Here is a 14,265-nt window from a genome sequence, read left to right on the forward strand (position 1 = left end):
AGCACTCATATCTGAGATCATGAAAATATTTCATTGTTTAGCTGTCTGAAATGAATGGCCTGTAGTTTGCCTAAAGGTCTTTTAAGATGCAGTAAATCTGGTTCTGCACTGCATTCAATGAACCAGGAGTCACTTCATACCTATTCCTGCACCTATTCATTCTCTTTTCCTTGACTTCAGCTCAGCTGTCCATACAGACAACCAGCTCAGTTTCAAAACATTCATCCATGTGCCACTAAGGGCTGGATTTCAGGGGAAACAACAGATTCTACTTTATCTATCATATATAAAGGTGCTGGTCATATAATTAGAATATCATCAAAAAGTTGATTTATTTCACTAATTCCATTCAAAAAGTGGAACTTGTATATTATATTCATTCATTACACACAGACTGATATATTTCAAATATTTATTTTAATTTTGATGATTATAACTGACAACTAAGGAAAATCCCAAATTCAGTATCTCAGAAAATTAGAATATTACTTAAGACCAACACAAAGAAAGGATTTAATTAAGAACAGGGATACCATGGTCCTTAAACCAGGTACTGGTAGCTTTGGCACTGTGTGTAGGTGCCCAGTCCTGTTGGAAAATGAAATCTGCATCTCCATAAAGTTGGTCAGCAGCAGGAAGCATGAAGTGCTCTAAAGCTTCCTGGTATACGGCTGTGTTGACCTTGGACCTCAGAAAACACAGTGGACCAACACCAGCAGATGACATGGCACACCAAACCATCACTGACTGTGGAAACTTTACACTGGGACCTCAAGCAACATGAATTGTGTGCCTCTCCTGTCTTCCTCCAGACTCTGGGACCCTGATTTCCAAAGGAAATGCAAAATTTACTTTCATCAGAGAACATAACTTTGGACCACTCAGCAGCAGTCCAGCCTTTAGTCCATACGAGACGCTTCTGACGCTGTCTGTTGTTCAAGAGTGGCTTGACACAAGGACTGCGACAGCTGAAACCCATGTCTTGCATACGTCTGTGCGTAGTGGTTCTTGAAGCACTGACTCCATCTGCAGTCCACTCTTTGTGAATCTCCCCCACATTTTTAATGGGTTTTGTTTCTCAATCCTCTCCAGGGTGCGTTTATCCCTATTGCTTGTACACTTTTTTTCTATCACATCTTTTCCTTCCCTTCGCCTCTCTGTTAATGTGCTTGGACACAGAGCTCTGTGAACAGCCAGCCTCTTTAACAGCCAGCCTCTTTTGCAATGACCTTTTGTGTCTTGCCCTCCTTGTGCAAGGTGTCAATGGTCGTCTTTTGGACAACTGTCAAGTCAGCAGTCTTCCCCATGTTTGTGTAGCCTACAGAACTAGACTGAGAGACCATTTAAAGGCTTTGCAGGTGTTTTGAGTTAATTAACTGATTAGAGTGTGGCACCAGGTGTCTTCAATATTGAACCTTTTCCCAATATTCTAATTTTCTGAGATACTGAATTTGGGATTTTCCTTAGTTGTCAGTTATAATCATCAAAATTAAAAGAAATAAACATTTGAAATATATCATTCTGTGTGTAATGAATGAATATAATATACAAGTTTCACTTTTTGAATGGAATTAGTGAATTAAATCAACTTTTTGATGATATTCTAATTATATGACCAGCACCTGTATATGGTTCATCATGGGTAATCAGTTTTGCTGTGCTAACTAAAGGCTATTGGCTATATAAGTGTTATTGCCCCCTAAAATTAAAACTAATATTTACTCACACTAACCAAACAGTTCTGGTTACCCTTGACTGCCACTGTGTGGGCAAAACACTGATGCTTCTCAATATCTTCTACGTTTCACATAAGCAGAAATTCATACCATGATATGATCACGATAGCTTGAAAACGTAATAGTTGTCCAAAGCAAACAGGTTTTTAATGTGTTTGAGGAAGAAGGTTTGGTATTTTGCATCGACTTTTTTTTTTTTGCAGCACATTTATTTTGTGCGTGTGTGCAACACTTTCATGAACTGCTGTAGGCAAATAACTAGGAAAAAAAATGTTTATGACTACAATCATAACTTTTAAAGGATATAATTCACCCAAAAATGTTTTTTTTTTTTTCTTTTATAAAACAATCACTGGACTGGAGTGGTGTGCATTGCTTGTGGATTACTTGTTATGTTTTATAAGCTGTTTGGACTCTCATTTTGACGGCACCCATTCACTGCTGAGCATCCGTTGCTGAGCAACGCTACATCTCTCCAAACCTGATGAAGAAACAAACTCATCTTCAATGGCCTGAGGTTGAGTACGTTTTAATCAAATTTTCATTTTTGGGTGAGCTACTCCTTTAATATGATGATACCAAAAGCAAGTTTGCAGCATAAACAGACTGTTTTTGCACAGCTAAAATAATGTCAATTACACTGGAAGCCTCACAGATTCAAGTTACAAATGGTCACAGTGGAAATAGCTGACCACAATGTTGCCAGTTACATGGCAGTTACTGAGCACACAGTCCTGAGCCCTTCACTAGCAAGTGACGTCAATAACAAACAGGACAAAATAAGGCAAAAAAAACATTTCAGATTGATCAGGCACTGGTAAAACTACTTAAATATAATGAACGATAAGCAAATTTGTGTATTATTTGCTGATACAACATATAAGGTTTTTTATAATGCATTATTCATTCAATATATTGCCTTAAGATTACCCTTATAGTGTATTATAAATACAGGCTTCATAAAAAAGTGTTACCATACATATTTGCCTGTAAAAACACTAGTTTTGTAGGGAGGGGACTAAATGATTGTGGAGGTCCTGTATACGTCACCAGAGGGAAGTCTGCTGTTTTGACTGGAAGATCCAGTCATGGCATTTTGATACTCACATTATGATGTGAAGAAACAAACAAAAAACATCCACCTTATTCTTCCCTCTATTTGTAAATGTACTGTGTCTGGCTTCCGGTGTCACTGGCTTCCAGCTATTTTAAGCTGTACAAAACAGCTTGATTTGTTGCTTAATATTGCTGGCGTTTATTACCATATTAATGTATAGTCTTAAATATAAACACACTGGTTTGTTGCACTTTGTGATTCTCCTCGTTATTTCCCTACAGCAGCTAATGAATCAGAAGTCACACATTCACAGAAAGCAGCTTAGCTCTGCGCTGAAAAATAAGGTGGAAACATCTTTCACAATAAGATCTGCGGCACGCGGTTAGAAAACACATGGGGTGAATTTCCATTGCATCCCGACTTTAAAAATTAAAATTCTGTCATCACTTGACCTCATGTCACTCCAAACCTATTAGAGCTTCCTTCTTATGCAGAACATAGAAGATACTTAGAAAAATGCCCTGTTTTTTTTGTCTGTACCATTAAATTCATCAGGTTCCAATGTAGATAAGGGTTTGTAAAAACACGAGATGTTCCCATCCCATAGTTTAGCACTGATTCTCATTCTGGCATGAAGCTCAAATCTAATGCAGAAGTTTCCAGTGCATGGCGGAGCGAGACGAGTCACCTGACAAACTAGTTTACATAGAGAATGAGAAATAAAACACGGGTTCTTGAGCGCTTGAGTGACCCTTTAACCCAGTTTGGTTTTGGGTGACTCACACAGAGCACATGACATTCATGCACACTCAGTAAAATGAACAGGATTTAATAGCACAGAACATCAGCAGAAAACATACAGCTAAAATAAATAAAAACTAACACACATCCTGCTTGCTTTTCAGACAGTAAAGCTGTGCTTCAGCTGGACCTTATTTGTGGGAAGAGACCTGAGGTGAATAATACGATCCCAACGCTCGCGTCTTCAGTCTCCGCTGGATTTCTCCTGACACTTAAGCTCCTTGGGAAAATCAGTAACTTCTTGCTCAGAATTGTCCATCTTGTGAATCTGCAGTACAGGACGAGGACACAGTATACGGAGTGGCTAGTTATTGAGCAGGTCCACAGATTATGTGCAGAATCTCCAGCTTTGAGGCAAACCTTGATCTTCATGCATCGGGATCCTTTGAGAGCAGGGGTCTGCGCTGCTGATACGTGCTCATCCAACCCTGGACCACCTGGAAATGCAAAAAAGAAAAGCTTGTCATATTTTGATATGGTTTATTACAATGATGAAAGCGTTGAAAATGACAACACGCAAACATGTGCTTGTAAATATGTGGAAATGCTCCCATTTCTTATATATACTTCTCACACTAAAATTACACATAATATGGTCTTGTCATCATGTGCCTGGTAGCGCCTTTGTTTCTCTCAGACACTGCAACAAGCACATGAATATTTAATGATTGATATCAGTGGAGTACATACTGATATTTGCTTTCAGCATTTGCAGTAGGAGTCAGCATTAGATATGAGTGTTTTTCATTTCATAACAGGATGGATTACCTTCGTGTCTTCCTCCTTCCAAAGGATTTCCTGTTCTGCCTCGTTCAGCTCTTCGGTTGGGTCGTAGGTGTAAACTGGAAGCAGCTGATGCCGCAGTCTATCAATCCTAAAAGTGCACAGACACACCAGCAGCAAAACAAAAACCAGAAGTCATTCTGACCCAGGTTTATTTCCTTCATCATCCACTTACATGAAAACAGAGGCTCAGACATTCTGCCTGATCTCTACTTCTGTGTTTCAGAGGTAATCTTTAGTGAACTAAACTATCCGTCAAAGGTTTGGAATAGCTATGAATTTTTTATGTATCGGAAAGAAGTTTCTTCTGCTCACCGAGGCTGCATTTATTAACAATAATACTGTGAAATATATACAATTTTAAACTGTGTCTAATGTAATTTATTTCTGTGATGTGCAGCTGTATTTTCAGCATCATTACTCCAGTCTTCAGTGTCACATGATCTTCAGAAATCATTCTAATATGATGATTTACAGCTCAAGAAACATTTCTGATTATTATCAATGTTGAAAACAGTTGTGCTGCTTCATATTGATAATAATAAGGTTACTTGAGCACTATTAAAAATTATAACTGAGCTGCAGATCAGTATATCAGAATGATTTCTGAAGGGTCATGTGACACTGAAGACTGGCGTAATGATGCTGAATACTTTACAGTAGATTACAATAGAAAACAGTTCTTTTAAATAGTAATAATATTTTACAGTGTTACTATTTTTACTGTATTTTTGATCAAATAAATGCAGCCTTGATGAGCAGAAGAGACTTTATTCCAAACATTTAAAGACAGCTGGAGTATTTTTATTTACCTCTGTTTCCTCCTTATGTACATCACCTATAACACAAGAAGACACATTAGCGTTTTACTAGAGGAACACACATAAACCTGTTACTCCTCTTAATAATGTCTGTAAGGCTACTTCAGGCTGTCAAAGTAAGGAGAGATGTTTTGCGCACGCAGTAAGACACATTCATAAAGAATAAAGGCCGTTTGTCTTTCAGGATGTCCTGCTCAATCAAATCACTCCATCCTGTGACTTCACATTCTTCCCCACGCTTGCACACAGACAGACACTGTTAGAAACAGCCTGAAGAGACACGCATGCTGCCTCGTACACACTGCTGCTGTGCTTTCACCTACCACTGCTGCAACGACCCCGAGGGCAGTGATGAGGAAGAAGGGGACCAGCACGTAGCTGACGGCCGCGTCTCCGCTGATGGGGTGAGGGGGCGGTGTGGTGATGTTCATGCTGTAACACACTCGCTCCAGGCCTCTGTTCACTGCTCATCTTCTGCACATGGTCTCTCTGCCTCCCTGACAACTGCCAGATCCAACAGAATACAGTCACTCATGGATGAGGAATGCTGGAAAAGAGCTAAATCTTTCTTATTATTTCAGACTTGTTTGCACTTTATCTGTTTGATCTGTCAGACTGACGACTTCTTGGATAGATAGATTATTTATACAGTGCATTCACTTTTACACACCTCTCAACTGCAGCGGGTGAAGCTCACCACACAGGTTCAGGTTCACTCTGAAATCAAAAGGAAAAAGGGTTTATATTTTTATATCATATTGTGTAAATTTCTTTATGATAACCCCCCCTCTCTAATCTTTGGATTATTTGTAGTTTCGTTTACTCTCATTACTGTAATGCAGCAATGTTGTAAAACCTACATTGATTTTTCTTTATATAAATTAGCATTTAAATCAAAGCCGTACAAAAAAAAAACTACCATAATATAGTTTTGCAACATATTATTGCTATAATAAGAGTTTTAGCATTCAATGCGAATTTTGTATTATGATTATACTGTGTTTGAGCATATACCGTATTGATTCGCGTACCATGTAAACACCACGGTTTAGAAATATCATATTCATAATCATACTGTACATCAAAGCAGCATGTTTTTCTGTCATCAGTGTCATCAGTCATTTAATATACAACTGCAAACCACAAAACTCATATTTATATTAGGGAAATATAACGTTTAATACAAAACGTCCAGCAAAGCGCTAATATAAGGAGAAAGCGTCCTGACACTGCGGAAAAACAACACCAACAACATCTTCAGCTACCATCTGTTTTACTGTGATCATCAATAACAGCATCAAGATAATTATGATTGCTGTCTGCTGATTCGTGACCAGTCAGACTGTCGAAGCAAACCCACCTGATTTCGTCCGGAGCGCAGGAGGAGAGACCCTTCACTGTAAGGTTATTATAACACAAGTCATGAGTTTGTCTGTCACTGTTTACGGAAAGCAAGTCCTGCAGTGAAAACGAAACGATGACGCCGGCGCTGGAGGGAGGAGCTACGCTTACGTCATTCTCCCTGAACAACAGCAGATGTCGCCACTACATCCCATAATATGATCAAATCAGATATTATACAATTACAAAACTCAAACATACGCCAAATGATTTTCTATCTATCTATCTATCTATCTATCTATCTATCTATCTATCTATCTATCTATCTATCTATCTATCTATCTATCTATCTATCTATCTATCTATCTATCTATATAACCCATGACTCTACGCTTTTTATGTAATATGTGAACGTCAGTCCGCGTTGAACCGGTTCCAGCTCAGCTGCGCAGCGTCATATTCACGAAGAGGAAGCGCGCTTCGGGGTTGTCCACATCGCTACGCAATTTGCGCAGAGCTTGGAGTAATGGCGTCTGTGCGAGACGAGCTCACTAGACTCACAAAATGAAGAGACGGAGGGACTGTATATGCTAGCAGAGGGCCTTTAGAAGGGTTAGTGGGCACGGGATCGCAGTGAGACTTGACGGGAGTGAAGGACTTGGATCTGTGGAGCGCGATGATCAAGCTGAAGTCAAAGCAGACGCGCACGTATGACCGAGACGGCTATAAACAGCGCGCGGCCTGCCTGTGCTTCAGAAGCGCGCGCGAGGAGGAGGTGACTCCGGCGAGCACTGCTGCACCACACACACCGACGCTGTCACATAATGCAATCAGTAATGTCCACAGGGATATGGGTATTGTAAGGCCGCTAAACGATATCTGCTCATATCTGGTTTGTTTTCGATAGTCACGCGCTAACTAGACTTTACGCCAACATATTACTGTTATTGATACGTCTTTAAAAACATAAGTCATTAAGTAATCTCATTAAAAAATGTACGGACTCTTAACCTGATTTTTGGGGACATTTTGCATGTGTAAATCCCATGCTTTTACATTGCAGTGTCTTGTAATTATCATCTGTACAGTGGTATTTATGATTGAAATAGCCCTCACTGTACCATTGTACTGCCACCTTAGTTAATGTTTTTACCGTGATGACTAATATCAGATCAGGCTACAGTAGCAATCACAAAAGTAGCTACAGCATTGGCTTATAGTGTTACATATGTAACACTGTGTATGTTAAAATGTTATAGAATAGATTTCTGGTGCCTTAAATCATGATTATCTCTCATTATAAGGGTTAGGTACTCATTCTGTTCATTTTGACATCTGCATTGCTAAGATACGTACGTAAAAAAGCTGCAGCGGTTATGACCAGAGTATATGCTCAGAGGTTCTGTGTTGTCTGCGTCAGGTGCTGCTGGTGAGCAGCAGCAGTCATCCGGAGAGATGGATCGTTCCTGGAGGAGGCATGGAGCCGGAGGAGGAGCCCAGTGTTGCTGCTGTCAGGGAGGTGTGCGAGGAGGTATTATAATGTGTAGGCCTTCTCATTTCATCTCTGTATATTACATTCCACACAGAGTTTCCACTGGAGGATTCCTGATTGTGTAGGAATGACTTCATTAGAAACTTCCAGTTCTATTATTACTTTTGATAAGAAACAAAGTCAATCTTTCAAATTATGTCCTTTTTATTCTGGAAAAAAACAAACAATAAATGCTGTTTTGACGCTCTTTGGTGTGGCACGACAGATTTGTATGAACGGCTCAGTTCAAGCAGCAGCGCGATCATCTCTTCCTCTTCACTACTAGTTTTATCGTGAAATAAACATGAGTGAACATCTCCTGCCTCATGTAATCAGTGCTTCAACCCAGGAAACACGTCAGTAACACAGCTCGTAAACAAACCACACTCAAGTCATCAGTGTCCACAGCTCGTCAGTGTGCTATAAATTAAGTCTAGAGAGCATTTCGCTAAATTTTAGTTAGTAATGTTGAAATAAATCTATTATGAAACAAGTTATGAGAGCCACTGCGAATTAATACATTTCAACAACAAATAGATTTTTTACAATTAAGAAGTTAATTTAAAAACTGCATTAGGTGCAATTTACGTTTGCATGCATCTTTTTTTAAGTTAGGTGTTGATTTATTATGTTTAAAAATAAATAGTAATTCAATTTAAGTTGTTAATTGTAACCTTATAGTAACATATAAAAGGGCTCACTGTAGTTTAGAGCATAAGCTGAGGTAGATTTTTATTCCTAAGATAATTTTGTAGTTGAATTTATTTAAAGAAAGAGCAATTTGTTCAGTAAACCAGTTCAGTTTAGTAATAATAATAAAAAAAAGGAGTTTCGTTTTTCCCGCCGCTGTAAAGAAACCTTTCTGAACCGTGACATCAAAGCTCCACCTGTTCCGTGTCTTGCTCAAGGACACCTCAGTCGAGGTATTGTCAGCACGAGACTCGAACCCACAACCCTAGAGTTAGGAGTCAAACTCTCTAACCACTAGGCCACGGCTTCCCCTAGTGGTGAGATTGAGGATCGAATCAGATCGTGAGTTGAGTGATTTTATGTTGTGAGTGATTCATTAGTATTTAGATGAATTCTTTCCCACATCTTGACTCGGTGGGGTCTGGATATCATTTCTACGTATGTTCTGTATGTATTATTGTTTCTTTCAGGTTATTCCAGCCTCTTACAGTGAATTAAAACAGTTGTTGTGTTCTCTTCCACTCCGCAGACTTCTGTGCATACTTTTGAAATATTTTTCCAATTTACCTGCAAAGAACTGATATATGCTGAAATAAGAGGTTTCAGCTGCTTTAAAATGTTGCAGTACATTAGAAATGTCCTGAATTCAGTGCTTCACTCTGTTTTTTGTTCCCACAGGCAGGAGTAAAAGGTACATTAGGAAGATTGGTAGGCGTTTTTGAGGTGAGTGTTTTCTGATGGGAAATAACAAGGTCAGAAAGAATAAATAAAATAAAAAAAAAATCATGTTTTGAGAGTAACAATTAAGATCGGCATGTAACAAGAATAGTCAAAGTTTCAAGATTAACAGTAATACTAAGAGATTTCTGTCACCGATGGGGTTTAGGTTCCTTGCCGCTGCTGCCTTTGGCTTGTTTAGTTGGGGACACTTAACTTCTGCCAATATTGTTGACTTGACTGATTGCACAGACTAGGCCTGTTGCAGTAATCAATATATCGACTTAACACACAATATATGTACATGACCTCAATCGTTTTGGTGACGCAATATATTGCCCATTATATTTACATTGAAATTAATTTCACCATGTTTTTCTGTATTCCACGTGCACCTGTGTCTTTTGCAGCTTCTCGTGCATAACGTGGTCAGTCATGAGGTGCTCGTTCAAAATTAAAAAATGCTTCTACAAACAAAGTATTACCTGCAGATATGGCCTTGTTTAGGGATCTGTGGCTTTGTGTATAAGGACATCTGACTGATAAGTAGTGATTTTGTTTTTCAGCAATACACTGCATCTTTAATTTACAGAGAAAAGAAGGTCCGGGAAAATTCTGTAGAAGATAAAAGTTCTTTGTGCATTTTTCTTTTTTCCTACTTGTTACTTTGCACTTTTTGTTAGAAAATGTTTATTTACAATCTATCAAAGTGTTTTAAGGTATCCTATATTTTGATACTTAATTTCCATGATCTTAATATTCTTAAGAATTAAAAGTTTGTTGTCATTTGGAAGTGTGTAGGCCTTCTTGCATTATTATGCTGTTATATTATGATTATATATTCATTGGCATAAAATGGTCTTAAAATGACAATAACATTGTTTATTGCAATTATTTCTGGGGCAATATATCGCACAACACAAAGTTATTATCGTGACAGGCCTAGCACAGACATATAATCGACTTATTTGGGATTTTAAATAACATTAAAATAAGTGTGAGTATAACAGTATAATACTATACAGTGAAGTATGTATTTCTGTCAAACCATCTGCATTTTAAACAAAAGCATATAATTTGACACAGCTTTCCCTGTTTCCAAACACAAGTCTGCTGCTTACCGCGTTTGAGACTATTTTAAAATGGGAAGCAATCAGCAATTGATTTGTAGAATTGTGTAGAATGTAATGTTTACATTCAACCCCCTTTTTTTGCACATAATGTGTAGCATAGCATACTCATATACATGATTTAGTATTTCCTGTGAGGCCTTGTAAAAATGTTTTTTCTTTACAGAACAGAGACAGGAAGCATAGAACGTATGTCTATGTTCTCATCGTAACCGAGGTTCTGGAGGACTGGGAGGATTCAGTAAATATTGGTAAGAATATCATATATAAAAAAAAAAAAAAAAAGTTATTTATTTAGAAAGTGGCAGGAACCTCATCAGCTAAATTTAGATATGCATTTTTTTTTAATTTTAGTATTGCCATAGAATCAAATAGTCTTCAAATCCTCTCCTAATTGCAGTAGTTCTGACGCACGTGAATGCAGCATGTTGACTGGTTGTCTGTTGTTCTCAGGGAGGAAGAGGGAGTGGTTTAAGACGGAAGATGCCCGGCGTGTGCTGCAGTGTCACAAACCTGTGCAGGCGTCTTACTTCGAAGCCCTTCAGCAGGACTGTATGACCAGCAACGGCACTTACAACATGAATCAAAACTCTCTCTCCAGCATCAGATAACTAGCACAACAAACACAGGAGCCTCTGCAAAATTCACCATGATTTTCAACCTTTCCCCCCCCGACTGAACACTTATTACAACTAGCACGGTTTTTAATTTCAGCACAGTGAAAATGAAAGCTGATTGCCTTGCCAACCTTTCTTAGTGTTCAGATGAAGATCACAGTCTGGGCTCACAGTGAGATAGAAGTCTAGAATACTTTTCAACTGACAGTTTGTCTGCTGCTTCTTAGATCTGAATGAATACTTGCATGAGATACTCTTTTTTTTCTAATGCAACCTCACTTTACTGTTGTGTCTTGAAATAAGTAGTGCTTGTCATGATGTTGTGGCCCTTTCATTCTGCAGCGTTTGCCTTTAGCCTCTATGGATATGCTGTTATACAGAGTGGGTTGAATTTTTGCATGAATCGCATATTCATAGTCTAAGTTCTTTAAACTGCTAAACAAAAGAAATATTGCGTCTTAAATTGATCAGAGTAGGTGAAATCTTGCCAATATTACATACTCACGTCGGGGATTTCTCTCAGACGCAGCTGCTGTCAGGTTCGTTCTCAAGAGCACATTTGCTAAATGTTGTAATGTCGATGGGGTTTACTGGTTTGTGAGTGCATTCAAGCTGGTTTTGATTGAGGAACGTCTAGTGTTCTGGTTCTGCAGTCCCAGATGTCCCGGTTTTCATCTGCACCATTTATTCAAGTGGCTTAATGCGATGCTGGTCGGTTCAGTTGAGTGCACTTGTTTTGTTGTGGTACAGGACTTCATTTCAGACAGAAGAGAGGTGTGGAAGGACATTGTGAGCTTGTCTCAGCAGCTGTTGATTCTTCCTTTCTGAAGGGTTTTACACCAGTATTACACATTGTTCAGTTTTAGTGATTATTTCAGTTTGTCTTCTGTCCGCTTATAAACTATAACCAGAGATTGTGTGTGTGTGTGTGTGTGTGTGTGTGTGTGTGTGGATCTGTGTACAGTATGTGGGTTTGTGTGTGTGTGTGAAGGAATGTGAATAATTAAAGGACTAGATGCCAAGGTTATCTGTCTGCGTAATACATTGCCTCTTGTGTAAGAGGATTGATTTCATTTCAAATGTTTACAACTTGATTGTAGTTTCTGTTCAGACACTGGATATTCACTGACCTCTTTTCATTTGTTACAGATGACTGTTAATGGTGCCATTTCTTTTTTGAAATGCACTTTTCTAGGTCTTAAACAGTTTAGTCTGTGCTGATCATAAAGTTGTTTCTCTTTTTGTTTATGATTTATAAATGTGTCACAAGCATGTACTTTAAATGAGAGTTGTTTAGGTCTTACGTAAACCTGTCTTATCAGTATTTCAGTGTTTTTCTCTTTAATCAGAAAGCACAAAAGTTTGTGAATAACGTATAAAAATTACCAAATCTAAGATGTTCTCCATGGGCTTAAAAGAGGAAAAATGTCCTGTGTTATTGTAATAGGATTATTTAGCTAAACCCAATCCAAAGCTGGTCCTCCAGTGTTTGTATAAAAGGATTCTATTCTTTTTTTCAGTAGTGAACTCAACCTGTGACCCAGCAACAGCACATGTAACAATCGAGGCAGAGAATGATGCTCATCTAATGGTGATTCATGTGATCATCCTCTGCACATTCACTGCAGTCATTAGAGGAATGGGAATAAGCAATGATCAAATTACTCTGCGTATATATATATATATATATATATATATATATATATATATATATATATATATATATACACACTACTGTGCAGAAGTCATAGGCCATTAGTATTTTCACCACCACCAACAACAACAAAAAATGTTTTAAGTCAGTTTTTTCTATCTTTTGCCGTAGTGTGTCAGCAGTATCACTGGATTTTTGCAGTTAATTTAATCAATGTTTGGAGATGAAAACTGATATTTCCTGCTGACACACTACAGCAAAAGATAGAAACATCTGATTTAAAACTGATTTTTTTGGTTGTTGTTTTTGGAGAGAAAACTAGTGCCCTGAGACTTCTGCACAGTAGTGTATTTATACATGTTGGAATTACTAAATTGTTGGTGTTGTTGAAGAGATGTTTTGGTGTAAAGTATTCTTTATTCAGTAAACTGAAAACATTTCAAGAATCTCAGAATCGTTCCTCAGCTGTTCCCCTTGTCTTTCATTTCAAGCACTGTTTACTCTGTATCACTCTGCTGTATCTGATATTGTGAAAATCAATTCTGACTCAAGATTGTATAACAATTGTGTCAACAATCTATGAATAAAAACAAAAAATGCTATATGCATATCATGAATTGCAGGTGGAGTTGTTGTCAGTTCAGTATAATCAGTGACATGTGAAGGAAGAAACCTGTGCGCAGAGAACAGATGCATGCCACTTTGACCGGCCTCAGAGCTGACAGATTACTTACAAGTCTGTTACTGATTAAATTACAGGTGCATCTCAATAAATTAGAATGTCGTGGAAAAGTTCATTTCAGTAATTCAACTCAAATTGTAAAACTGGTGTATTAAATCAATTCAATGCACACAGACTCAAGTAGTTAAAGTGTTTGGTTATTTTAATTGTGATGATTTTGGCTCAAATTTAATAACTTACACACCAATTCACTATCTCAACAAATTAAAATACTTCATAAAACCAATAAAAAAAAAAAAAAACATTTTTAGTGAATTGTTGGCCTTCTGGAAAGTATGTTCATTTACTGTACATGTGCTCAATACTTGGTAGGGGCTCCTTTTGCTTTAATTACTGCCTCAGTTCAGCGTGGCATGGAGGTGATCAGTTTGTGGCACTGCTGGGGTGGTATGAAGCCCAGGTTTCTTTGACAGTGGCCTTCAGCTCATCTGCTTTTTTTGGTCTCTTGTTTCTCATTTTCCTCTTGACAATACGTCATAGATTCTCTCTGGGGTTCAGGTCTGGTGAGTTTGCTGGCCAGTCAAGCACACCAACACCATGGTCATTTAACCAACTTTTGGTGCTTTTGGCAGTGTGGGCAGGTGCCAAATCCTGCTGGAAAATGAAATCAGCATCTTCAGAAAGCTGCTCAGCAGAAGGAAGCAT

The 14,265-nt window shown here is 38.2% G+C and overlaps 2 protein-coding genes across 5 annotated transcripts; one reads left to right on the forward strand and one right to left on the reverse strand.

Annotated features, from left to right (window-relative positions):
• Window positions 1-3,606: 3,606 nt before the first annotated feature.
• LOC109091455 (small integral membrane protein 29-like) lies at window positions 3,607-6,706 on the reverse strand. Of its 4 annotated transcripts, XM_042712538.1 has the most exons (7): window positions 6,559-6,706; window positions 5,869-5,915; window positions 5,522-5,702; window positions 5,190-5,215; window positions 4,363-4,468; window positions 3,955-4,031; window positions 3,607-3,862 (listed from the first exon to the last, which is right to left on the reverse strand). In XM_042712538.1, the coding sequence occupies exons 3-6, from the start codon at window positions 5,627-5,629 to the stop codon at window positions 3,963-3,965; spliced, it is 309 nt and encodes a 102-aa protein (XP_042568472.1). In that variant the 5' UTR covers window positions 5,630-5,702; window positions 5,869-5,915; window positions 6,559-6,706; the 3' UTR covers window positions 3,607-3,862; window positions 3,955-3,962. The 4 variants fall into 4 exon arrangements, with proteins under 4 accessions (XP_042568472.1, XP_042568474.1, XP_042568473.1 ...); XM_042712540.1 differs by having other exon boundaries at window positions 3,607-4,031; window positions 5,522-5,745; XM_042712539.1 differs by having other exon boundaries at window positions 3,607-4,031; window positions 5,522-5,756.
• A 263-nt stretch (window positions 6,707-6,969) lies between these two features.
• LOC109091453 (diphosphoinositol polyphosphate phosphohydrolase 1-like) lies at window positions 6,970-12,396 on the forward strand. The gene is made up of 5 exons (XM_019105216.2): window positions 6,970-7,314; window positions 7,960-8,070; window positions 9,439-9,483; window positions 10,774-10,858; window positions 11,061-12,396. The coding sequence occupies exons 1-5, from the start codon at window positions 7,216-7,218 to the stop codon at window positions 11,216-11,218; spliced, it is 498 nt and encodes a 165-aa protein (XP_018960761.1). The 5' UTR covers window positions 6,970-7,215; the 3' UTR covers window positions 11,219-12,396.
• Window positions 12,397-14,265: the final 1,869 nt, after the last annotated feature.

Source organism: Cyprinus carpio, chromosome A23 (genome assembly GCF_018340385.1).
Source record: "Cyprinus carpio isolate SPL01 chromosome A23, ASM1834038v1, whole genome shotgun sequence".
NCBI lineage: Eukaryota > Metazoa > Chordata > Actinopteri > Cypriniformes > Cyprinidae > Cyprinus > Cyprinus carpio.